General features: G+C 41.8%; 1 protein-coding gene, 1 long non-coding RNA gene and 1 other non-coding gene across 5 annotated transcripts; all 3 read left to right on the top strand.

The window, feature by feature from the left end:
- The first annotated feature begins 1,630 nt into the window (after positions 1-1,630).
- Positions 1,631-7,562, top strand: LOC133340096 (cilia- and flagella-associated protein 20). Its single transcript, XM_061548163.1, has 6 exons — positions 1,631-2,238; positions 3,524-3,603; positions 5,106-5,217; positions 5,400-5,588; positions 6,157-6,267; positions 6,954-7,562. Exons 1-6 carry the CDS (start codon positions 2,155-2,157, stop codon positions 6,957-6,959), a joined length of 582 nt encoding a protein of 193 aa, XP_061404147.1. The 5' UTR covers positions 1,631-2,154; the 3' UTR covers positions 6,960-7,562.
- Positions 7,563-9,870: 2,308 nt separating this feature from the next.
- LOC133340105 (uncharacterized) lies at positions 9,871-15,276 on the top strand. 3 transcript variants are annotated; one of them, XR_009754834.1, is made up of 10 exons: positions 9,871-9,895; positions 11,172-11,344; positions 11,992-12,047; positions 12,456-12,502; positions 12,961-13,008; positions 13,203-13,262; positions 13,517-13,554; positions 13,750-13,802; positions 14,130-14,170; positions 14,820-15,276. It is a non-coding gene; the product is annotated as an uncharacterized LOC133340105 (long non-coding RNA). The 3 variants fall into 3 exon arrangements; XR_009754837.1 differs by lacking the exon at positions 9,871-9,895 and having other exon boundaries at positions 9,905-11,344; positions 14,820-14,897; positions 15,107-15,276; XR_009754839.1 differs by lacking the exon at positions 11,172-11,344 and having other exon boundaries at positions 9,875-9,895.
- Positions 14,955-15,024, top strand: LOC133340508 (small nucleolar RNA SNORD31). The gene has a single exon (XR_009754908.1). It is a non-coding gene; the product is annotated as a small nucleolar RNA SNORD31 (small nucleolar RNA).
- Positions 15,277-24,181: the final 8,905 nt, after the last annotated feature.

Raw genomic sequence — 24,181 nt, forward strand, 5'->3', positions numbered from 1 at the left:
TGCGTGCTGCCGGCAATTGACCGCAAATGTTGCGTGCGATAATGCTCTGCGTGTAACACGAATACGCCGTCGTTTAAGTCGAAGTGGAAGTTAAAGAGTATAATGTGTTCGGGTCTGCGACTTGTGACAAAATGTTCGAACCCGATTTTGAAATGTGTTGCTGTTGCATCGGCTGCGGTGTGCTTTGATTGGGTGGACGGGGGTCATGGTAACGCAAAGGACTTGTTCAATACGGGTTGTCTTTTTGTGTGTGTGTGTGTGTTGCCTGAGACGGGCTGTAACGATAAGAGAACCTGTGATTAATCTGCCTTTATCAGGGTAAATGACACTCCCTTGTTATCCGTCTATATCGCCCTAGTTATGGAAATGGTCTGCAAAAGTGTAGTTTCTCGACAAAGGGGGCGAGATGGGGAGGAAATTGTGCCTCGAGTAGAATGAAATGGTTTGCGTGTTAACTGTGTTGCAAAACAAGGTCGACGAAGCCGCAGTGTTTAACACAGGATGTTGCGCAATATACGGATGATTCAACAGTAACGTGCAAAAAAATTAAATTATGCCTTTATGCTTATATGAGATATCGAATACTGGGTGTAAGAGTCGATATTAAATGCTTGAAAACGTAAACATACTCTTTGGTTCTTTCGGTGAAGTCACATAGGTAGAAAAATAAATAAAATCAAACAAAAAATAATCTATCGCCACGTTTCGATGGATTGTTTTATCCGCTTGTGTTGCGATCGAAACGTGATATATTATTTTTTGTTTTATTTCATTTATTTTTCTACCTACGTGACTTTACCGAAAGAACCAAAGAGTATGGGTTCCTGCAGTCACGAAAGCTTTAAATCAAGAAGGTAAACATACTTGATTTAGATGAATGGCCATAGCAATACAGAACAAATTGGTACAAACGAAATGATACAGATGACTTTACAGAGAAGTGATAATAGGGCGACAAACCGGACAATGCAACCGAGATATAAGTTGTGCACCTCCAATTATCACGGTTGGCAACGTAGGGTGCAAAAGAAGTTCAACATACAATGCAAAGCTGTTTTTATAATTTGCTACAGTACTTTATGACTCGTATTTCAATAAATCAGAAGTGTCATTTATAATTACTTTGAAATATCTGAATCTAATTTCCACGACTTAATTATTGTTTTTATTACGAGTAGACATTGAAGGAAACAATCTACTCAACCCATAAATTAAACAAACACAACCAGTGACGTATCAGCAATATTGTGTGTAACGGCCCCATTATTTCAATTCAGACAGTCCCAATGGAAACCTGAATACAAGCTTCGTGTCTTTGTCCAGAGGGGTAAGTGGTGGGGGGGCTGTTACCACAGCGCTCATAAACACAATCTCAAGTGCCTCCTCCTCCTCCCCACTCTGCCAGGTATCCACGTGTTGCACTGCGCCTGGCGACCACGTCGCTTTCCCGCGTTTCCACAACACGTGCGGGTCGCCCTCCTGCCCTCTTTTGGCGCCAAATCCCACGGCTCCTCCCACCGCCTCGCCTTATTAGGGCAACGGCAGTGGGGGGGAGGGGCGAGTCTTCGACCAATGAGATCGCGCCGTCCAGCCCTCGCCATGGCAACGCGCGCGAGCCCGAGGGGGTAAACACACGCGGGGGCGGCCGCTTCACCACCCCTCCCCACCGCTCGGCCTCTCCGCGTGCAGAAACCTCCGCAGCGGCAGCAGTAGCAGCAGTAGTAGTAGCAGCAGTAGTAGTAGCAGCAGCAGCAAGACGCGAGTGAGCGCGCCCAAGTTCCCAGGCTCACGGCTGTGTTTAATCCGACGGGCGGGTTTAACGCCACCGTTGCATCGCGTGCGGTGGGGCGAGACCTCCGGGGCAAGCTTCGTTTGGCAAAAGGCGAGCGGGCGATTAAAATAATCCGTGCGGCTTTGGGGGTTGTCCGTTGCGGAGGCCGCGCGGAGGGATCTTGGTTGCTAGGGGTGACGGGGACCTCGGGGCTCCACGCAGAGGAGGCCGAACGCGGCCCGCGGCAGTGGCAGCGAGGAGACATCGAGCGGCGTCTTTCAAGTCACTTGAAGTCATATTTTGTTTAAAACATTAAAAACAAAACGTTCTTAAATTATAACTATCGCGAATAAGCAGCTTGCAGTTACAGCATTCGAGCGACGATGTTTAAAAACACCTTCCAGAGCGGATTCCTGTCCATCCTGTACAGCATCGGCAGCAAGCCCCTTCAGATATGGGACAAGAAGGTGAGAAACATCATCATCAGCATCATAACAATTATTTATTCTTCTCTACACGATTACTTACAGTTCTCCACTGTTGTCGATCATATAAAGGACAACTTCTCATCAAACCTACACATGCTCGCCTACACTGCACCGCACCATGCGAGTCGGATATGCGATCATCGGATATGCGATCATCGGATATGCGGCGTGGTTCTGCATTCCCATCTGTTGCTGGTGTTTGTCATTCCTCCTCCATCACTCCCTTCTTCTTTTCAATGTCGTCCCGTTGCCTCTGCTGCCTTCCACGTGGGTTGCTCTTAATAATGGCAATCTCAATAGCAGCAGCTGTCGTTGCTAAGGGATGCAACGTATCAAAAGTGTCATGCTTGGGATTCTGTGCGTGTTGAGATTGTAACGTGATTAGATTGTGGCACTACTGCAGTGTAAGAACAATTTACGTTGCAGGTGCGAGGAGAAAACACAGACAAGGGGGGGCGTGAAATGTTATGCGGCTTTAATTTCCAGCACTGCCCCTGTATACGTTGAATTGTTGTTTCCCAAATCATGATTATGGCAGTGGTCCTTGGTTTTCCATAAGGCCTCATAATCACTGTATCTGTGAGGTTTATGAGAATTATTGATTTGTAATTAGGAGTCCTGTACTGTAGAAATTACTCCTTTTGCACAAATACACATTATGTATGTTGCCTATTCATATACAGATATTTTGTCAGTCCATTGCTGGATGATGCTGTCTCCCATGCTGTCTGCTTCCTGGGGGGTTATTTGACCATACTTCACCACTTTGGTCAACGCAAATTGGTGAAGTTGGAGACCATAGAAGTGGGATTATGCAATCGGCATGCCTCCTAAATTGCCTCAAAATAAGGATTAGTAAATACACGTCGTTGCTGATTGCATAAAGCACCTTAAAGTGGTTTTCCTTTTTAATAATTGCACCTACACTCATGGAAAATTGCCTTTCAGGGATTTAATGCAACCAGCTACTGACCTTAAGCTGGATAAGTTTTTCTCATGAAGGTGTGATATTTTTTGCTGTGCAATCAGTTTTCCAATCGTTACTTTAATAAACAACTATTATTTAAAAAGCTAATTACAAACTTTTTTTTAATAGCAGAAGACGTGACTTCAGTTTTCGTCTTTTGCTGTAGATAAAAAAAATGCGCTGTGCAGCTCAATTCTGGCAGGTCAGCTGGGTTCTCAGGCCCTTTGTGAAAGAAAAGCACGGTGCAATTAATGACGGTGTTGGCTGTGATGGTGATTGGTGTGTACGTGCGAGCAGGTGCGGAACGGGCACATCAAGCGAATCACAGACAACGACATCCAGTCCCTGGTGCTGGAGGTGGAGGGAACCAACGTCAGGTAACAATCACCAGTGCAGATAAAGAAAAAATTAACCCGTAAAAACAAAGTTTTTCACTATAAATTCTTTATATGCGTGGTGGCTAGAGTCCTCTCGTCCTCTGGCTTGAGATGGCTGCCACCTATGGGTCAGATGATTGCTTTCCACCATTAAGCAATTGGTAATTACATATAATTTTTTTTCCCTAAAAAGTGTAACATTTTGGAAAAAAAATTCACGAAAATTCATTGTCACGCACAACGAGTCTGTGTGCAAAATGTCAGCTCGATTGGATCACGGGAAGTGGGTAAAAAAACGACTGAAAGATTTGCACGGTCGTAAGCGCGCAAGCAAGCAAGTGAACTTAATATAAAGGATTTAAAAATACCAATAATTGGGTTTTTTCCCCCAATTTTATTTCGACTGTGCTATCAGCACCCTCTCATGAAATGAAGATTCTATTTGGATGCATCGCAGAGCATTAACATCCTCTGTCTTAGAGAATGGGCCACAGTCAGATGTCATAAAACTACGGCAAATGATCCTTGCAAGTAACTTCTGGTGTACACAGTAGAGGGCGGCACTATCCTTCCCACCCTGACATAGAAAGCAATGTTTTTCAAATGACAAGTCAAAATATATATTTTAAATTCTCAAGGGATTATTATTAGCCAAATGTAAAGAAACACATTTAATGAAATGTTTTTTTTTGTCATTTTTTGTGTTGTTGGTTGCCTGGCTACGACCATAAACTCACTGCACTTCAAAACCGAGTTTAATTACAGGCGGTTGCCTGGATTTGAACCCAGGATCACAGCAATTTCATCTGAATACTACCTCATCATATTTACATTTTAAACGAAATAACTGCTGCATTTCACTTTACTAAAAACAAAGGGTTGCAATGCATTTTACAAGAACTGAGAGATGAAATATTACACACTTGTGTACATTGGTTGTCCATAATATAGGTTTTTCTGGGGACACTGGTTGATAGCTGATTTGGTTGTACATAAATGGTAAAAAAGATGTCAAGGAAAATTGAGCTGAATTTATCTTCATAAAACGTTCAGTGAATAGTCTCAGGACCGTTGTAAAGGTACATGATTAACTAAGGACCACACACATGGGGTGGGCAGGATATTGTACAGTATAACACTCAAGTTATACTGTGTGGATGTTTGTGTTATTTCCCTTATGTTATCACCCTCGTATGCGAGAGAGTCTTTTTTTGGGGCGCTTCAGTTTCCTCCCCCACAAAGCTAAACATTCGTTTCTGAAATTGACCAACATCTCAATATAGACTCCTCCTGAAAAATGTACTCAGTAAACCCTCTCTGACCAAAAAGGCATTATTTTTGATATAGTGCCTAAGATTAAAGTGAAGTGTGTTCTGTTTTATTTTTCAGTACAGTATGTTGAACTTCTTTTGCACCATACGTAGCCAACCGTGATAATCGGAGGTGTGTGTGTGGCTTTCTTTATGTAGTGATATACATGTCATGCCTTTGTCTGACTGCAGTACCACGTACATCACATGCCCTGCTGATCCGAAAAAAACCCTGGGCATTAAGCTTCCCTTTCTAGTTATGATCATCAAGAATCTAAAGAAGTATTTCACCTTCGAAGTGCAGGTAATTTAAAAACACTCAATTACAAAATAATTATTTTTTTGCTGTTATGTTGAAAATTAATATTCAAGTGTTCATATATTAACAAATTGTATTTTTCTAAAATGTAATTTATTAAATGTTTATCATCACAATTACAAAATAATTCCCTCCAATCGTCGCAATTGACCTCTCACCTGGGACAGGTTCTGGACGACAAAAACGTGCGCCGGCGATTCCGAGCCAGCAACTACCAGAGCACAACGCGCGTGAAGCCCTTCATCTGCACCATGCCCATGCGCCTCGACGATGGCTGGAACCAGATTCAGTTCAACCTCTCGGACTTCACACGCAGAGCGTACGGGACCAACTACATCGAGACTCTGCGCGTGCAGGTACCCCTTCCCCCCGACAACCCCCTCCACCACGTTCACAGTGGAAAGCTGCACTGCATGGGAAAATCATCCCCGAGAATCATGCCTTTCATTGTGAATATTACCGCTCATAGGTGTGTAGCAGCTGAGAGGGTGTGTAATGGTTAATTGATTCAACGATTAAAACCAATTCTTACACTCATGTGTCAAATTATGCATGGAAGAATCTATTAAAATGAATACAAATTCTACTCTTAGTATAATGTAACAAATCCAAAATATAAGACAAAATGTGCAAGACAGAAAATATAACTTATACAAGAAAAATATGATTTAAAAAACAATCAATTCTTTAGTCGAATTATGACCATGAAATTAATCAAATTGCTAGGTAGGGAGGCTAAGGAAGGGTGGATGGGTGTATAGGGGTGCATTGTTACCTTTGTTGATTCCACAGTGTCCAGTAATAACAATTTTTATAAACAACAAAAAATACATACATTTATTTCAGTCGCCTTTGTACGGCAAATATCACGTGAGTTTGTCCTATCGTTGTACTAAGTTTGCGGTTGTTTTTGTGTCTGGGAAGATTCACGCCAACTGCCGCGTTCGAAGAGTCTACTTCTCGGACCGCCTCTACTCAGAAGACGAGCTCCCGGCAGAGTTTAAACTCTACCTGCCCGTGCAGAACAAAACAAAGGTGTTACTGCAGTTACACATGTGCCCTTTTACACAGGACCGTTATGCAGACCCACCCACAACACAATTGTTATGCAAACTGGTAATTACACACAATTACTGTTTTTATTATCAGTGGACACCGTATGCTGTGTTGTTCCCGCCCAACCCATAACATATAAATGTCCACTCGGACAGGTTCTCAAGTGAATGTAGTTTCGCGTCAGCAGCAATCATTTCAAACGATGTCATACAACGTGTGATGATGAGTCGGTGAAATAAATATATATAATCGCAAGAGTCCATAAGTCCGATGAAAATTGACGAACATCAACTCACCTGATGGCCACCCTTTAAGCTGATGCTGCATCTGCTTAGCCATCTGGTTATGTTATACCCTACATAGAATGCTACATTACATTCAAATATATATTTTTTATCCATTGCAAGATCCTGAAAAGCGGTCTGGAGACGTAAAGGACATTATCATTATTATGAACATTAAAAAGAAAAACAAATTGTCGTGAGTTTATATTTGTTTCAAAAAATATATGGTGCATTTATAATATCAAAGTGTCCTGCAAATATGTGTGTACATTGCCACTCCGAACCATTGTTCATTTACAAAAAACATGTGAAATAATGTGCTTGTTTATAGAATACCACAATTTATAAAGCTCGGTTTAACAGGTATTTTTCTTCTTCCAGGTTTAACGGGTCCCCTCTTCCCCAAGCAGGACAACTCTTAAAGAAGCAGACAGAATAAGACAACGCCGAACCCACACACCATAGCAGCAACTGCTTGGCTGGCAATATACATTAACGATGGCAGTGTTTGAAATGGAATGTGATATAGCATAGCTAACGCTACCTTGTTTACATGTGAATCTGCGATCATTCCCATCGGTGTTGCCACCCCATCACACACATCGGTTACCACGTCACCCTTGCGGCCACTCAGGCCTCACCTTATCACTACTAATTATTCATTACTAACGTAACCAGGCAGTGTTCATCCCTTGCATTTGTATGGTACGCTCGTAAATTAAATAAAGAATTTTATACTTGAATACAGTAATTCCTTTTCTTAGCTGAAGTAAAATGTATTTATTAGCTCTGTTTAAGAAAGTGACGATTTTCACACAATTTGATTTAGTGTACATTGAATGCTGCTGTCATACACATCAAATGGTAACTTCACAGTATTTTGTAAGCTTAATGTGACAAGTGCTCTGATTTATGTGTTACTCCACCGATCGACATAAATGGCTGACTAGCCGTTTTTGTCTACAGAAATAAACACTATTGTCGATTTAACTCCACATTTTTTGGTTTAATGAACACATGCACAGTTTTTTCTACTATAAAAACTTCAAAAGGGGATAACTTTTTACCCTTTAAGCTATTTTAACCGAGTGATGTACTTAAGTACAGTACTATGGGTAGCTAATGTTTGGTGATTATACAAATTCCAAATGTAGTCTCGAACAATATTGTAAATTTATACAAATACATCAGCAGCCATATGTTATGAGATTTATATTATGCATATTCGTGATGTAGTCAGTTTTTGAAAACTAAACGGCATTGTGAAATTACCTAGTGGTTTGCAAGAGGCACAGCAGCTTAACAGTGTTTAGCAAGTATCACGCTTTCGTATAGAGTTCCTTAAACGTGTTGCATATTTCGATGTAAAGCTTTCGTGACTGCAGGGATTCATCTTCTTGGTTCTTTCGGTAAAGTCACATAGAAGGGAAATAATAAAGTAATAAAATAAAACATAATAAAATTATAATGTTTTATTTTTATTATTTCCCTTCTATGTGACTTTACCGAAAGAACCAAGAAGGTGTTGCATATTAATAACTCATTCTAGATTTGAAGTTTTCGTGACTGCAAGGATCCATACTCTTTGGTTTTTTAGGTAAAATCACGTAGGTAAAAAATAATAGAAATGAAAACTAAATTAAATCACAAATTAAATTAAAAAAATGAGAACTAAATTAAATCACGACGTTTTGGAAGCAACACAAGCCTTTTTAGGTGGAACCTGAAGACATTTTGCTGTGGCTGTTCCACCAGAAGACAGAGGCTTGTGTTGCTTCCAAAACGTGATTTTATTTAGTTGTAATTTTTTATTTCTTTAATTTGTGATTTTATTTAGTTGTTTTCATTTCTATAATTTTTTACCTACGTGACTTTACCGAAAAACCCAAGTTCATAGTTAAAGTTCATTTATTAGGTGTAGCCCTGTGAGCCATTCGGCTCTTGAATCGGGTGCAACCCCAACAAACAAAAAACAAAAACATGAACAAGAAAACATCTTAAAGTGACTATATGCAAACAAAATCCAAGAAAAGACAGAAAAATATTGCAGAAAAAGCACCGTACACCAACACTGCAAAAATCCCAGTGGGATGCAAGTCAAACAACAACCACAAGACAACTTAGATTAAGTCCATCAGTCTAACTCTGTACTACAACAAACATGGCCAAACCAAAAAACTTTTCGAAAATCACCAAAAGTATTAACTCAATTGAAGAAATGTAATTCTTATCACAACTTTGATAGTGCTGTGTTGCTATCTGTTGGCATTTTGGGCTTGTGGTTAAAAAGTATACAGAGCATTCTGATTTTAAGCAATGTTTTAATATGACTGACCAAATTATATTATCCACTTCGTTGGATTTCAAGATAAGCATTCCTATGTAGCATGAACAATCAGGGCTCCGTTGTGGGAATTCTACGGCAGTGCACTGGTCAGTGTGATGAAGTATGGTCAAATAACTCACGACCCACACAGCGTGTGGGGTCCCGCATCTCGTGATAGATGGACAACAGGGCTGGTTACATAATTTGTGCACAAGTACATCCTTTAATTGCGAGTTTGAGATATCTGTAATTACCATCCACGCCACCAGGTGGTAGATGGTCACCTGCTGCTCTATTGCCTATATTGTAACGGATAATTCACACAATCGTCAATAACGCTGCATTAAAAGAGGAAAAAATTGACGACGTTTCGGGCAATAACACTTCTTCATAGCACGTGCGCTGTGACAAGGCCATTCGTCAATAACGCTGCATTAATAGGCCATTACCCCAAAAAAATGTACCACGTGTACGATGAAAAAGGGCCCTTGCCCGAAACGTCGCCTGTTGTAATAAAGTATATGTTCCCATTCAGGCCACTGGTATTGGCGAATGCGTTGAGTTTGTCGTGTGTTTGTACATCACTGCCAATGCAGCAACAACATCAAAAAACTATGAACCGCACTCGACGATTCAACCGCAGAGACTTCAACCCTAGTCGATTCCTAAATCGATTATTTCTGCCACACCGGTGCGTACAGCATCTATCGCGGTTTTAACGTTTCTGCAGACCGCTCACATAACACACCACGCGTTCATACGAACCTATAATCATAACATGACCCCTACGATTTGATACAATTATCGATTCCGACACATGGAATCGGCGACTTATATTGTGACTCGATTCCGCCCCACGGATTCGAATCGGCCGCGAGCCACAGGCGCCGTCCAATCGGATGCCGCGATTTTGATGACGACACCACTCACCCTGCCTATAAATACCGTGCGCGGAGCCACTGCTCTCTCTCTTGCCAGCCGCGTCTCACCTCGAGAGGTTTGTGTGGGGATTTTTTCTCTGCTCCAGTCGTTTTAGAATTGCGATTAAAACATAATTGTTTTAATTGCCACTGGTTTAAGTAGCAATTGGTTGCTACCCTTGCGTACCGATAGCGTTGACCGTGTTAAGAAGCCGCCTTTGAATTAAAAGGCCGTTCGGAACCGGCCACGCTGTAGGCAAGCGCGGCCTAGTGGCGCCAGGTCTCATTTGACTTAGAGTTTGATTCGATTACTGCATAGACTTGTTTATAACATGACGTTTCTTTACGTAAGGTTAGCAATTCCCATGGTCATTTATTAAAGCGCTGTTATATTCCTCTCCTGGTAGACAGGTCGGTAGTTTTATCCTGACCCCTGACTTGTACATTTGGAGTTTATACATCTCCTTTGTTCCCATAGTCGCGTGGATTTTTTTCTGGGCCCTCTGGTTTTCCCTGCCACGTTTAGGAACGTGCATTGATTTTGTTGGTGCTATAAGCGCCCAAATGATGGGCCACTTCGCCGAGATGGCATGTGATGGCCACGTGGCTTGTGAAATAAAAGTGAATACCTCGGTGGTAGGATGGGGGAGGGTTTCGCTTTATGGTGGAGGTCTAGCTGCGATCGCCATTACGTGCTGTTTTCCAACTATGTTGATTTGGCAATAGAATGTGTAATTATATAAGTGCGCGTGGAATAAAGTCCAATCTCGGATGGGGGGAAAAAAAACCCACGCGTGCATTTTTAATCTCGTGCTAATTTTGCGGAAAGGACATTTTTTTAACTTGTTAATTCGCATCAATGCGGCCGTGAATTGCATGTTTTGAGATCATTAGATGTGTCCCGATTCATTCGGAGTCGATTTGCAATCGTTTATAGAGTTGCAACCTCTATTACATTGGCTAGCTAAATCTTTTGATGAAGCCTTAACACTGCACGCTTTTCATTGCATTACCATCCAATGTCTCCCATATATGCATTTAGTGTGCACTTAGATTATGGCTATATGCCAAGTAGCCCAAATGCCAATCTTGAAGGCTGCTAGCCAGAATTCGTGTCGCTTTATTTGCCGATGAGCCTAGACTACAGGAGGGTAGCCACGGTCCCTTTGCATGAAATATTCATGTTAGCTCTTAGTGTTTCCAGGTAGTGGGTCAACATGGCGAGTTTACTATTGAAGGGAAAAGGCTAGTAGCGAGTCGAACGTTACGGGAGTGCTAGAAGGCATTCGGGACAGGAAATGTGCTCTATGCAAAGCTCTGCGTCATGCATGCCCCTTTCCATGTTCGCCGCAGACTTTATCCCAGAATTAAACGCTGCACGTTCGGCGCTGCAGAAAATTTACGAAGAGGGACTTGAGGTTGGAGACCATCATTTTAAGCCCGAACGTGTCGATCGGCAAAGTTAAATCTGTCGTGGAGAACTGCGCTGGGAATGGAGAGCACAACACGGAGCTGTTTAAATAGAGGTACATGTTGTTTCATGCAAAGGAACATTGTAGCCGCCTTGTGTAGTAACTTCCTATGATTCCGAGTATAGGTTGTATGGCCATTAGCGCACTGTTATTGAAAGAAGGAAAAACGTGGCCAATTTGCCATCCCTGTAGTGCACGCACGCTTAATTAAAATGTCTTGTCTCAAGATTCATGTTCCACTCGACCGCTGGGGGGCCCCTCTCGCGTGATGATATCCACAGACCTGTTCCGAACTATTGTGTGGATGAAACGTGACTGATGAGAGAACGAGGGCAAATCCGGTCACGGAACCTTTACGTTCCCTTTAGTAATGGAGGCTGTGCTTGCCTACATTGGCGACCACAAGTCTGTTTGATATTCCACTTTCACTTGGAGGCGTGTGTATATATACAGGGTGCCCTTGAAGGTTGCTGAAATAATGTAACGTGTAACTGTTAGTTGGGCACCTAGGTAAAATAAATGTACAAGAGTATATCTGGGTAACCCATCCATATTCCGGTGGGAAATGCGTTCAGAAAGTTAATGTAACAATTTCTTAACAATGAAATCTAAGCTTGATCTGGAGATGAGGCGCCATGGATTGACATGGGCCCCATTATAAGTATTTGCTGTTTAACAGGAGGTTCTTTCGAATTCCGCAGGGCTAACCCGGGTGATGGACGCCACTATGAGACGAACAGAGACTCCTTGGCTCCAGGTGAGATATGGGGGTTCATCCTGCTTTATTCATTTGCCTCGGTTAAACAACGTATGGCTACCGTGTTGATCAATGCGCTCCAACTTATTTGTGTGCTTCTGCATTGGCAGTGGTGCACAGTTATCAAAAACGTATTCCGCTGCCTTAAATATTAGGCAACGGTCCTTCAAACACAGGCCTCTACACCTCGTCGCCTCTTGAATGTTCTTTGGGTAATTAGTGTTGACTAAATATTTTAACTGGATATTGATCGCATGGTGACTGTTGCTGTGATGAGATAAATGAACTCTCTCTTCCTGATCCGCATGAAGACGACTAGGATTTTGCTGAGCAACACTCTACGTGCCATTTTTGCACGTTCATGATGGGGAGTTGTTCACTCTAACCTTTGGTGCCTTTGTCACACAGGCTGCACGGCAACCTCGCGAACTTCACGTTGCGCCTGGCGAATGAAGGTACGTAATTATTTTCAATTTGTAAGCGTGTAGAAGCTGATTATATTATACATTAATCTTTTTCTTCGTGCATTTAACTTTGTTGCAGTGTGCATCTGCTGCGCATGACCCTTGCTGCCACTAGAGGCACTGTTAATGTTCAGGGGATTTTTTTTCAATTTACCTCGTGGCAAATAATATCGCCACCAGGGGGGGCGTTAAGTTAGGTGCCTATTAAAATTATCCATTGTGAGGTGGTGAAGATGAATGATGATTCATACATTAGACAAGCATATGCCTGATCCGTAGTGATGAGACACTTATCTGACCTCTTCACCGTTGAGTAATATTTGACTGCCCTGATTTGAAGTCGGATAAATACACTTAAGACTAAGATTACAATACGTGCTCACAATGTATCAAGTTTAATTTTGCTGTGGCATGATGCTATATCCAAGTACGATGTTCTACCATTGCAGGTCCCTTCGATTTGTCGAACAGAAGAGCCCCCACTGCTGATGGCCATGGTGAGTAAAAATTTGGTAAATCACTGCTTGAAGTCCTGCCTCCACAATGATGACTCAAACTAGCTCACTTTGACAGTAATGAAAACAAACATCACCCGTGTTCCAACGCATTGGCCTGAGTGGAGTTTAAATTACATTGCACCTGTTCGTTTAATTCAACTCTAAACTGACTTTTCCTTCTGAATATATTCCAGGTTGCTGCCTTGCCTCCCTTCATGAGGTGCCATGCTCGTGCTGTCCCCTACCTAACGGAGGTGAGGCATAGTGTGATGCGGAGAGGTTTAAGTTCACTCACTCGTCTGTTGATGATGACCAAAGTGAAGTCTCGTTCGACTGAATATATATGATGAGACGTTCATGTCGGAGTTCTGACACAGATTCATGTGCGTGCACAAGCATTTTTTTTCCACACTGATAATTCGCAATGCCATGGATTAAAGTGGCTACGAATCGCCTGATTTGCACCCTGACTGGCAAATCTAACCAACATTGCCTTTTGGTGTTTCAGGAGTTGAGAAAATCTGAATTGGATGGAGTTCCTTGAAGGTATATTACACGAAACACTGCAAATAATATTTGTTATTTCTGGCTTTGTTTGAAATGATGATTGTTCCTTTTCTGATTTCTGATGTTTCAAAAAATTAACAGAGTCACCAAAACTGATCAAACATGGCCCACAAGTGTCCCCATTGCTCTTATGTTTTTGAATGCAGATAGGCTAATAAGCGTGTCATTTTGCAGAATCCATGCGCTTGCAAGCAGTTGAAGATGGACGGAGCACTTGAAATGAAAGGGTAAATACAATAGCAGATTATTAACAACGGCTGATTTAGAGGCATGGATTTTTGCATTGAGAGACTGAAATTTTAAGTTGACCTTTGTTGTCGGACTTTAGTGTTTTGCATGTTGCTTTGTATGGAGGTGCGAACTGGGTATTAAACCTGGTAATGCATCGTGCTACTCCAGCATGTTTTGAGGATGAAACTCTACGCATTTTTTGAGTCCCATGGACTCTGAAAATAAAATCGTCGCTATTCTGAAAAAAATGTGCTGTCAGCAGCTTACATGGCAGTGGAGATTTAATATGCTCATTTCCATAATTGTAATATTATCTTTTTCAGACTTCTAATTTGAGGTGCAAAGCAATGGAGATGCGTGCACGGTAAGCAGTCGTATTACACTTCATATATGCATTAATTATTAGTCTGTTGTGTGGCGCATTTGGGATTAACCTTCCCCATATGATGAACTCTCTTAGCGGAGGGGTTGCACTGGCTGCAGAACCTGAAAAGGTGAACCCACTGCAGCCGGCAACCCTACAAGAGGACACTCGTTCTTTGAACAGTCTGAGGGGGAGTCAATCCTATTGCCTGCACTGATTTTAAGTGCCCAAAACATAGGATTTGTGTTAGAAAACATCTTTGCTCCACGCGGTAATTTTGTCTTTAATTAAGGACTCTTAGCCTCTTTGGTGATGTACAAGTTTGATCTGGATGAAAAGACAATTCCTCCCGTGATTTAATTTCATGAGAAATATCTGTTTTCAATTCAGCATTTGTAGTGTGGCATGTGGTATAACATTCTCTATTGAGGGCAAGTTAAAAAGTAGACCACGAAGTGCTGATCAAAGTTTTTGACATTCTAAAAGTGCATCAATGGTGCATGACAAAATCAGTTTGGGGGCAGCTGATGCTTGTGTCACTCGGCTGAATACCCTCCACTTGGCATTGCATGTACAGACATGCACCCTGCTGTTATGAGCTTGAGGCTTCCGTTAACATGCTTGTTTAAACACTGGCTTCTTTCTACAGGATTCAACAAGTCCAGGAGGAGGCATGACTGCATTGAAACTGAAGTCTCGCTTCCTACACCCAAGTTCTTATACAATAGTGAGTGAACTCATTGTACTTGATGCTCAATCTTTGTTTCGTTTTAGATGTTTGGAGCTTTGTATGATGAGGTATATACCGCCCCAGTCTGATGAACCATGACTGACTGGTTACTTTCTGACGAAGTCCGAATTCGTGATATAACCGACCATTGTATAGGGTCGAACAGCTGAAGCAGCTGTAATAATGCTTGTGATTTGTTGTTGCAGAAAGCACGTGGTCAAGTTTGCTCCAGGAAGAAAATATGTTCGAGATGTTGACATCGTTTCATTGTGTATTGTAAATTCCTGATGGGTTTTCTAAATTGTCAGTCGGTGGTAATTATGCATAAACGTGTGTTTTTGCACATTTGAAAGTAAATAAAACTTTTACATTTTAATTCATTTCTTTGCTTGTGGTTGCTGTCAAATTGTTGCATATCACTTGCACACATGAAGCGGGGGGGGGGGCACCTACATGTATGCCAAGTTGGACAATGGGCGACATGCTGAACTCCTGCCCCAAGAGATGAATTCCCCCCCCTGCCAAACCCAGCTTTCAATCTACAGACCAAGAGCCTATGCATTCAATCTGGGCATACCCATTTGTGCTTTTCCCCTGCCCAACCATCTGCCGTTTGTCACGACCATTATCAACAACGTGTCTTGCCCGTAACCCAACATTCAATACCGGAGCAACTCGACTACAAGACAAGCTTGTTGAAATAAGGTCATCAGGACGAGTTAGCGAGCTGATGTAATGTTGAGGTGCATCGCGAGTTATTCGACGCTTCGATTACCAATCTAGTAAGTTCCGTCGCATGCGCAGCTGTTTGGGAGGTAATGGACAGCGCTGTGACTGGTATTGCTGCGTCGCGGTGTGAAGGGAGTTTACCGCTTTTGGGAAGCAGGTTGTGCCAGAATTTTTTTTGCTTCTCGGTTATTGATTCTGTTGGTGCTTTGTCAATCTAGAAACCCATTTGATGCGACGAGAGATGGGTCGATAAAGATCTCTTAATGAATACTTGAGCCAAGATGGCTTTTAAGCTATTGTCTGATTTCTATTAATGTTATATTGCTGTCATTAAGGATGAACAGTAGTTTACGTGAGTGGGCTAACAATGGTAAAATAGATGAGATTGTCATGCGATCTTACACAACCCATCAACCTTGCGGGATTGCTTTATTTCTGCGCTCGATACAATTTACGCAAGCGACCGACTTTAGCTTTTTACCTAGTATCTCGTTAGTGGCGTCCGGCTTGAACTCTCCGATGCTCGTGAACTGCCAGGTTGATATCTGCAAGCAGCCTGCCAAGCTCAACAAAGTGCGTTTGCACCTAAAATAAAAACCATGTGGATCCTACAAACCCTTTGTTAATGCTTTAACCACGCTAAATTCCATAGTTTAAAAAATGTCTGGGTACTCTTATAAATCACGATTTGATGCTGAACTGTCGATCCTTTATGATCTTGTCTAAAAGGGATTTGTACAGCACATTAACCGTTACAAAGAATTAACGGTACATATGAATGTAATGGAGATGAATGAAAGTTGAGTAATGGGGGCAAATCTGTAAAGCGTGAATTCCGTAAAAGCGAAACTGATGACAGTAAATATTGATGAATTGGGTTAATGAGTGATAGCCGTATGAGAATTTGAACACGGAACGATAAGTGGTGGTTGAGGGGGAAGAGCACATTCCTGCGGAGGGAGCTGGTAGGAACGTTGGGTTGCTTGGTCAATGGCCAGGGTCAACGGCAGCGTGGGGTATTCCGCAAATATGCCCGACTGAGGGCGGGCACAAGCCGGTGTGAGTAGGTCGAACGTTGAGTTTTATAAGGGCACCACGGGGTGACCAGCCCCTTCCCACCCAGCCCCACCAGCCCCTCCCCTCGCCACCCAGCCCCACCCCTCCCATTTTTGGATGCAGGATGGACGGACACAATCCCCTGTGGGCTGGTGTAACCAGGAGGTTCCTACCAGTATTAAGGGGTCGTGTATACTTGTCGGTTTACATAATCGTTCAATAGTCGCCATATATATTTGGTCAACGTGTCTTAACTTAATCGTACAATTTGGCCGCCCCAATTCATGCTACAGGAAATGCATTATTGAACATGTAATCCAGGCATGTCCAAAGACCGGCCCGCGGCCAATTACGGCCCGCGGTCAGAGTTCATACGGCCCGCAGCTTCGGTCTTATAATGTGTTATTTATGGCTCGCTAGCTCTGTCAGAATAAATCATTAAACTTTAAAGATGTTATTCCTCTTTCTGCCACACGGTGGCAGCACCATTCTAATGCTCTCTGGCTGAATGCGCTGAATGTTAATCTTCAAGGGAAAGATGCAGTGGTGAGCCAGCTATATGCTCACACCAAGGCCTTTGGAACCAAACTGCAACTTTTCCAAAGACACTTGTCCCAAACAGAGCCCAGCACCGCGCACTTCCCAGCTTTAAAAGAGGTCATTGACAGTTTCTCACAGGACAACATCGGTGCGCAAATGAAGAGTTATGCAACAGCTATCGCATCTCTTTCTGTGGAATTTAACAAACGCTTTCGGGACTTTGCAGTTATTGAAAAGGACATGTTGCTTTTCTCTTCTCCCATCTCCGTGGACCCTGATGATGCTCCTCTACAGCTGCATCTGGAGCTCATTGAGCTCCAGTTTGACGATGAGTGCTGCGGGAAACACCAGCAGTGTTCCCTTGTTGACTTTTACCGGCAGCTGGACAAAAAGCAGGTTTCCCGAAATGCGGTCATTTGCTAAGAAAATGCTGATATTCGGCTCTACATATTTGTGTGAGCAAACATTCTCAGTCATGAACTTAAATAAGAACCGATTTAGGTCAAGGATGAGTGACTCCAAATTGCGTGGCATTTTATGCATCTCAACCACTGCCCTCAAGCCTGGACTGGTCTCTTTACTGAAATCTAGATCTCAGTATCACCCTTCTCATTAGTGTCAGCAAGTTATCTGTTCCTTGATCAATCTGAAATTGAGTGTTTTGAACGGTAACATCTGTCACTATTAACAGTGAAAAGCCTAAAGCACACTAATGCACTTGGACTTATGGCACTTGTTTTTATTAAACTCTTGAATAAGATTTAGTTATAACTGTTGATGTTATGTACCTGTAGATGTGACACAAACTCTTGCTTTCTGAAAGATCTTGTAAAAGACAAAATTCACTTGTTTTAAAGTTTAATGATAACAGACCACTTTGCATTACTTATAACTCCTGTTTAAAATGTTCATGAGGCAAATTCATTTAACTCATGGAAATTTAAGGTATTCTATACAGTTTGTTCAATGTCATCTGACTGAATGAAAGTCAGAATTGTGTATTTAGAGTTGTTCACGTCTGCCTGAGTGGCTTATATTTGGTTACATTGTCATTTGAAAAATAAAGGTAATTGTGACAATGATAATTGTTTTATAACGGTGTGTTTTCACGTAACTTTCGTGGTAAAAATGTCGGAAAGAACTATTGGCCCCCGGGCATCTTCACTTATTCAAATTTGGCCCTCTTTGCAAAAAGTTTGGACACCCCTGATGTAATCTATGTTTGCAATATTTTAGCATTATAACGCCACACCGTTGCCTTTCCTCTGATTTCTATTCGCTTCATTGCTGTTAATTTATTTCATTTTGATTTAAAGCTTTCGTGACTGCAGGGATTCATCTTCTTGGTTCTTTCGGTAAAGTCACGTAGAAGGGAAGTAATACAATAATAAAAATAAAACATAATAAAATTATTCTCACGACGTTTCGGCCACAACGCAAGCAGCCGTCCTCAGGTGAAAACCAGGTCCGTCGAGGCGACAGACTCTGTGGCCGAAACGTCGTGAGAATTATTTTATTATGTTTTATTTTTATTATTTGATTACTTCCCTTCTACGTGACTTTACCGAAAGAACCAAGAAGATAATTTATTTCACTTTAGTCTTTTTGGTGATCCGAGCCACTCTTGCGAATGAGACTCGAACTGGTCTCTTGTTCTCCCCTGCTTAGACAAAATCAACGTGAAACCCTTCCTGTCTTACTCTGCCCCTTCACCAACATCACCATTCCGAGCCACGCCACGCCATTCAACTGGGAAATTCATGCTCCACTGCGGGATCCATTGCATTATAATCACCAGTCATGAACAATCCACTGCTGGATGAAGGCCTTCCCAGGCCATTGCCATTTCTCAATCCTGAGATGAGGAAAATCCATCGAACACCTGCACACGAACACATTTAATCGCTCCATCTCCTTGGTGGTCGTTCTCGAATGCATCCGATTCCTGGGTTGCCACCCCGTTATTATGCCCGACTAAATTCATCAACTTAGATTGATGAATGATTTGATGACGCTCCTGCGTTGGCAATGATGCACGTACACAAACATCAACACTTTCGTGAAGAACACTGGCTTTAGAATGAAAACGTAACGGGAAACGTGTCGGGCAATGACCCTTCTTGACCACATAAAACAATCAGATTCATTGAAGATGAAAAAAGAAATGGGTAAGAATACAGGTGTTAAGATGTTAAAATACCAAATTGACACCTTTTACAAGGCATGACATCTGCATTAAGTATACGTACTTGTGGAAAAAAATGCACACACATATGCTTTGAAAATGTATAAAAGACGTTTTTGGGTTCGCGTAAATATAAATATATCGTTAAAACCCGCCACCACCCGACACAGCCAATTAGTAAGGCTTGTCACGTAAACGGAACATGCCAATTCGTTCCTAGTGTAGTTTAATAGCGCCGGCTGGTGGACAGCAGTAGTAACTGGTGGACAGACAGCGCACACGCCGTTGAGGGCGTGTGAGCACGGTGTGTGTTGGCAGGGCGGAGGAACTGGGGCAAGGGTCACGGAGGAGCCCGTCTGGAAGCCCCCGAACCTGCGCGTGGGTTCGAGAAGGGAGGCGTGGTCAGGGCGGGGCCAGGCCGCGCTGGGAGCATAAAAGGAGCCGAGGGCAGGAGCTCGAGGCTGCCGGTTTCTGGGATTGGATTCGTCTCGTCGTCTCTGTCGTCTCGTCGTCTCTATCGTCTCGTCGCCGCCGCCGTCTTCGCCCAGAGAGTTGTTGGCTGTCTCGGTCAGCGCTGTCAGTGTTAGACGGCTCGTGTTGTGTACAGGCTAAACGACTGTAGAGATTATTCAAGTTCATTTATTTGGTGTAGCCCTGTGAGCCATTCGGCTCTTGAATCGGGTACAACCGCAATAAACAAAAACATGAACAAGAAAACATCTTAAAGTGAATATGTGACTAAGTGCAAACATAAAATCCAGGAAAAGACAGCAAAATATTGCAGAAAAAGCACCGTACACCAACGCTGTGCGCAAAAATCCCAGTGGGATGCAAGTCAAACAACAACAACCACAAGACAACTTAGATTAAGGCCATCAGTCTTACTCCGTACTACAACAAACATGGCCAAACCAAAAAATGTTTTTGAAACCACCAAAATAAAGCCATAAAAGCAATGAAACAGAGTGTGCTGGCGAGACCGTGATTGTTCTAGATCAGGGGTCCTCAAACTACGGCCCGCGGGCCACATGCGGCCCGCCGAGGACATTTATCCGGCCCGCCGGGTGTTTTTGCCGCCGCTGCCTGTCTGTTACTTTTTTTCTACATGAGAAGGACGGTCATTGGTGGAAGAGGGAGAGGGGGCGGAGTTCCCCCCAATCAGACTGCATTGATGGGCAGTGCAGTCTGTATGTCTCTGTGTGGGCAAAGTTATTGCTGGTATATTGTTTTTGTAGCGCTGTGTATATATTGGTATTTTATTAATAGCAATTTTGACTCCCTAGGAAACAATGATGTCAAGAAAGAAAAAAAATTGACTCGGAGTGTAGGATATTCAAAGAACAGTGGACTTATGATTACTTTTTCATGCAGTACAAGGAAAGAGCTGTGTGTCTGATATGCCAGAATATAGTGTCTGTGTTCAAATAATACAATTTACGTCGACACTATGAAACTCAACATAAAGATAAATATGATTGTTTGGTCGGAGAAGTGAGAAAAGATAAAATATTAAAACTGAAAAATACATTAACAACTCAGCAAAATACTTTTGTGAAGCAGAAGCAGCTAAATATTTAATCACTACGAGCAAGTTTTCAAGTTGCCAAGCTAATAGCGTGCACTGGCAGACCATTCGTGGAGGGAGAATTTGTTAAAGAATGCCTTCTTTCTGTTGCCAAAGAGATGTGTCCAGAGAAGGCCGATTTATTTAGTACAGTGAGTCTTTCAGGACCTACAATTACACGGAGGATTGAAGAAATGGGAGACAATTTGCATCAGCATTTGCAAAACTCCACAAAAAAACTTTCCTATTTTTCCTTGGCACTCGACGAAAGCAATGATGTTCGTGATTCTGCACAACTTCTAATTTTTATTCGTGGGACGAATGACTATTTCAAAGTCACAGAAGAGCTTGCTGCACTGCAAAGCATCAAAGGAACAACTACAGAAGAGGATATCTTTCGATTTAAAGCTTTCGTGACTGCAGGGATTCATCTTCTTGGTTCTTTTGGTAAAGTCACATAGAAGGGAAGTAATAAAATAATAAAAGTAAAACATAATAAAATAATTCTCACGACGTTTCGGCCACAACGCAAGCAGCCGTCCTCAGGTGAAAACCAGGTCTGTTGGGGAGACAGCGTCTGAATGAAACAGCACACGAGCTTGAAGCATATATAAGCTGGGTTGGAAACGGGGGAAAGAGCGCCTTGACAAAAGAATTTGCATATCCAGAGGAATTTAGCATATTTATGGGAAATGCAGGAATGTTATTAGTACTATATATGCAGCACGGGCATAGAGGATATCTATGAAAAGGTTTGCCAAACTATGAATGGTTTGGAGCTGAACTCGGCTAAACTAGCCAGTGTGACAACTGATGGTGCTCCTAGCATGGTGGGGTCTAAGAAAGGAGTAATTGCTCGCATTAACCAAACAACCATTCTCATCCAATAGCCATACACTGCCTCATCCACCAACAAGCGCTGTGTAGTAAATCACTGAAGTGGGACTCTGTTATGAAATGTGTGGTATCTTGTGTTAACTTCATTAGAGCTCATGCACTAAACCACAGACAATTTCAGGAATTTCTGTCTGAGCTAAATGTTGACTATGAAGATGTTCTGTATCACACAGAAGTCCGTTGGCTGAGTCGAGGGAGAGTTTTGAAATGTTTCTATGACTTACTTCCACAGATTACAGCTTTTCTGCTTTAAAAAAACAAAGAAGTACCAGAGCTCAATGATGCAGAATGGAAATGACACCTTGCCTTTCTGACAGATGTAACAGAGCTACTCAACAGTTTCAATGTGCAACTTCAAGGAAAGGGCAAGCTCATCTGTGATATGCAATCACATGTCAAAGCATTTGAAGTAAAATTAGGCCTCCTCATCAAACAAGTGAAGGAGGAAAACTTCTGCCATCTCCCCACAACTCAAAATCTGTTAGCGGAAAAACCATTGGTTGCATTCCCAAACAAAACATGTGTGGATTCACTGGAAAAATTGCAAAAGGAGTTCCAATTTGGATTTAAAGAGCTTCATCTCCATGCACAGGACATACAGCTTTTCCGTAACCCATTTTCTATTGACATTGAAAATGTGGATACAATTTACCAAATGGAACTGGCTGAACTGCAGAATTGTGACTCTCTGAAAGACGCATTCAAGTCAAGCAGCCTTCATAATTGATATGCATCTCTCCCCTCTGAGACATATCCTCATCTCAGGAACCATGCACTCAAAATGGCAACCATCTTTGGCAGCACTTATGTCTGTGAACAGACTTTTTCCAGAATGAAACATTTGAAATCTCCAACCAGATCTAGACTAACGGATGCACACTTGCATCACTTGTTACGACTAGCAGTGACAAATATGGAACTGGACATTGACCATCTCATTAGCCAAATTGCAGGCCCATAGTTCCCATTGAAATACTGGTAAGTTTGTTGATTTAACTTTACTTGTTCTTCATTTTAAATATTGTATTTGTTCCCGTTTTGTTTCTTCACTTCAAAATAAGATATATGCAGTGTGCATAGGAATTTGTTCATAGTTTTTTTTAACTATAGTCCAGCCCTCCAACGGTCTGAGGGACAGTGAACTGGCCCCCTGTTAAAAAAGTTTGAGGACCCCTGTTCTAAATAAAAGAAGGTACCTCCGACAAACCTCGTCTCCGAATCATTGACGCTACACTACTCTTAGGTTTTTTCGGTAAAGTCACGTAGGTAAAATAATAATAAAAATAATAGAAATAATATAAATAAAATAATAAATCAAGGCCTTTTTACACCTGATGAAGGAAGCTTGTGTTGCCTCCGAAACGTCGTGATTTTTTATTTCTATTATTTTTCTTTTTTCTTTTTACCTACGTGACTTTACCGAAAAAACCTAAGAGTATGAATCCTTGCAGTCACGAAAGCTTCAAATCTAGACGCTACACTAGTATAGCACATGGCTGTGTTGAAGAGTAAACCCACAATTACAATTTGAGTCCGACGTTTCGCCATTAATTACAACCTTCATCATCAGGCGACAGCCAGATTTGTGGATAAATCAAGGCCGTAATTTTAATATACAGTATATTGGGGGGGGGGGGGGCTTGAGATAAATCCTCCTATTCTTTGTTTTTTCGGTAAAGTCACGTAGGTAAAAATAAAATAAATGAAAACAACTAAATTACTACAGTGATTTTGGCTGTAACGGTTCCACCAGAAGACGGAGGCTTGTGTTGCTTCCAAAACGTCGTGATTAAATTTAGTTGTTCTCATTTTTATTTTAATTATTTAATTTGTGATTTAATTTAGTTGTTTTCATTTATTTTATTTTTTACCTAAGTGGCTTTACCGAAAAAATCAAAGAGTATGAATACATGCAGTCACGAAAGCTTCAAATCTAGAATAAATCCTCCTATGCGAAGGCGGGGTTGGGGGGGGTTAATGAATTCTAGATTTGATTCTAGATTTGAAGCTTTCGTGACTGCAAGGATTCATACTCTTAGGTTTTTTCGGTAAAGTCACGTAGGTAAAAAAACAAAAAAATAATAAAAATTATAAACATTTTATTTATTTTTCTTTGACAATAGCAAAAAAAACATTTTCATTTATTTATTTTTATTTTTACCTACGTGACTTTACCGGAAAAAAACCTAAGAGTAGGGGTTAATGAATGCATATAAATTACAATGGATAATGTTGGGGTATTCATATGGTAATCAATGTACATTAAAACACCTCCATTCTGGATACAATTGTTCGCGAAAGCCGACGTGC

The sequence above is a fragment of the Lethenteron reissneri genome, chromosome 9 (genome assembly GCF_015708825.2).
Source record: "Lethenteron reissneri isolate LAM-NWPU_2019-01 chromosome 9, ASM1570882v1, whole genome shotgun sequence".
Lineage (NCBI taxonomy): Eukaryota > Metazoa > Chordata > Hyperoartia > Petromyzontiformes > Petromyzontidae > Lethenteron > Lethenteron reissneri.

What these genes read in the sequence shown, in the direction of transcription:
- LOC133340096 (XM_061548163.1), top strand. Translation starts at nt 2,155, where the DNA reads ATGTTTAAAAACACCTTCCAGAGCGGATTCCTGTCCATCCTGTACAGC. An exon ending in TTCAGATATGGGACAAGAAG is followed by an intron (nt 2,239 to 3,523) that starts GTGAGAAACATC and finishes ACGTGCGAGCAG; the next exon opens with GTGCGGAACGGGCACATCAA. An exon ending in ATTTCACCTTCGAAGTGCAG is followed by an intron (nt 5,218 to 5,399) that starts GTAATTTAAAAA and finishes CACCTGGGACAG; the next exon opens with GTTCTGGACGACAAAAACGT.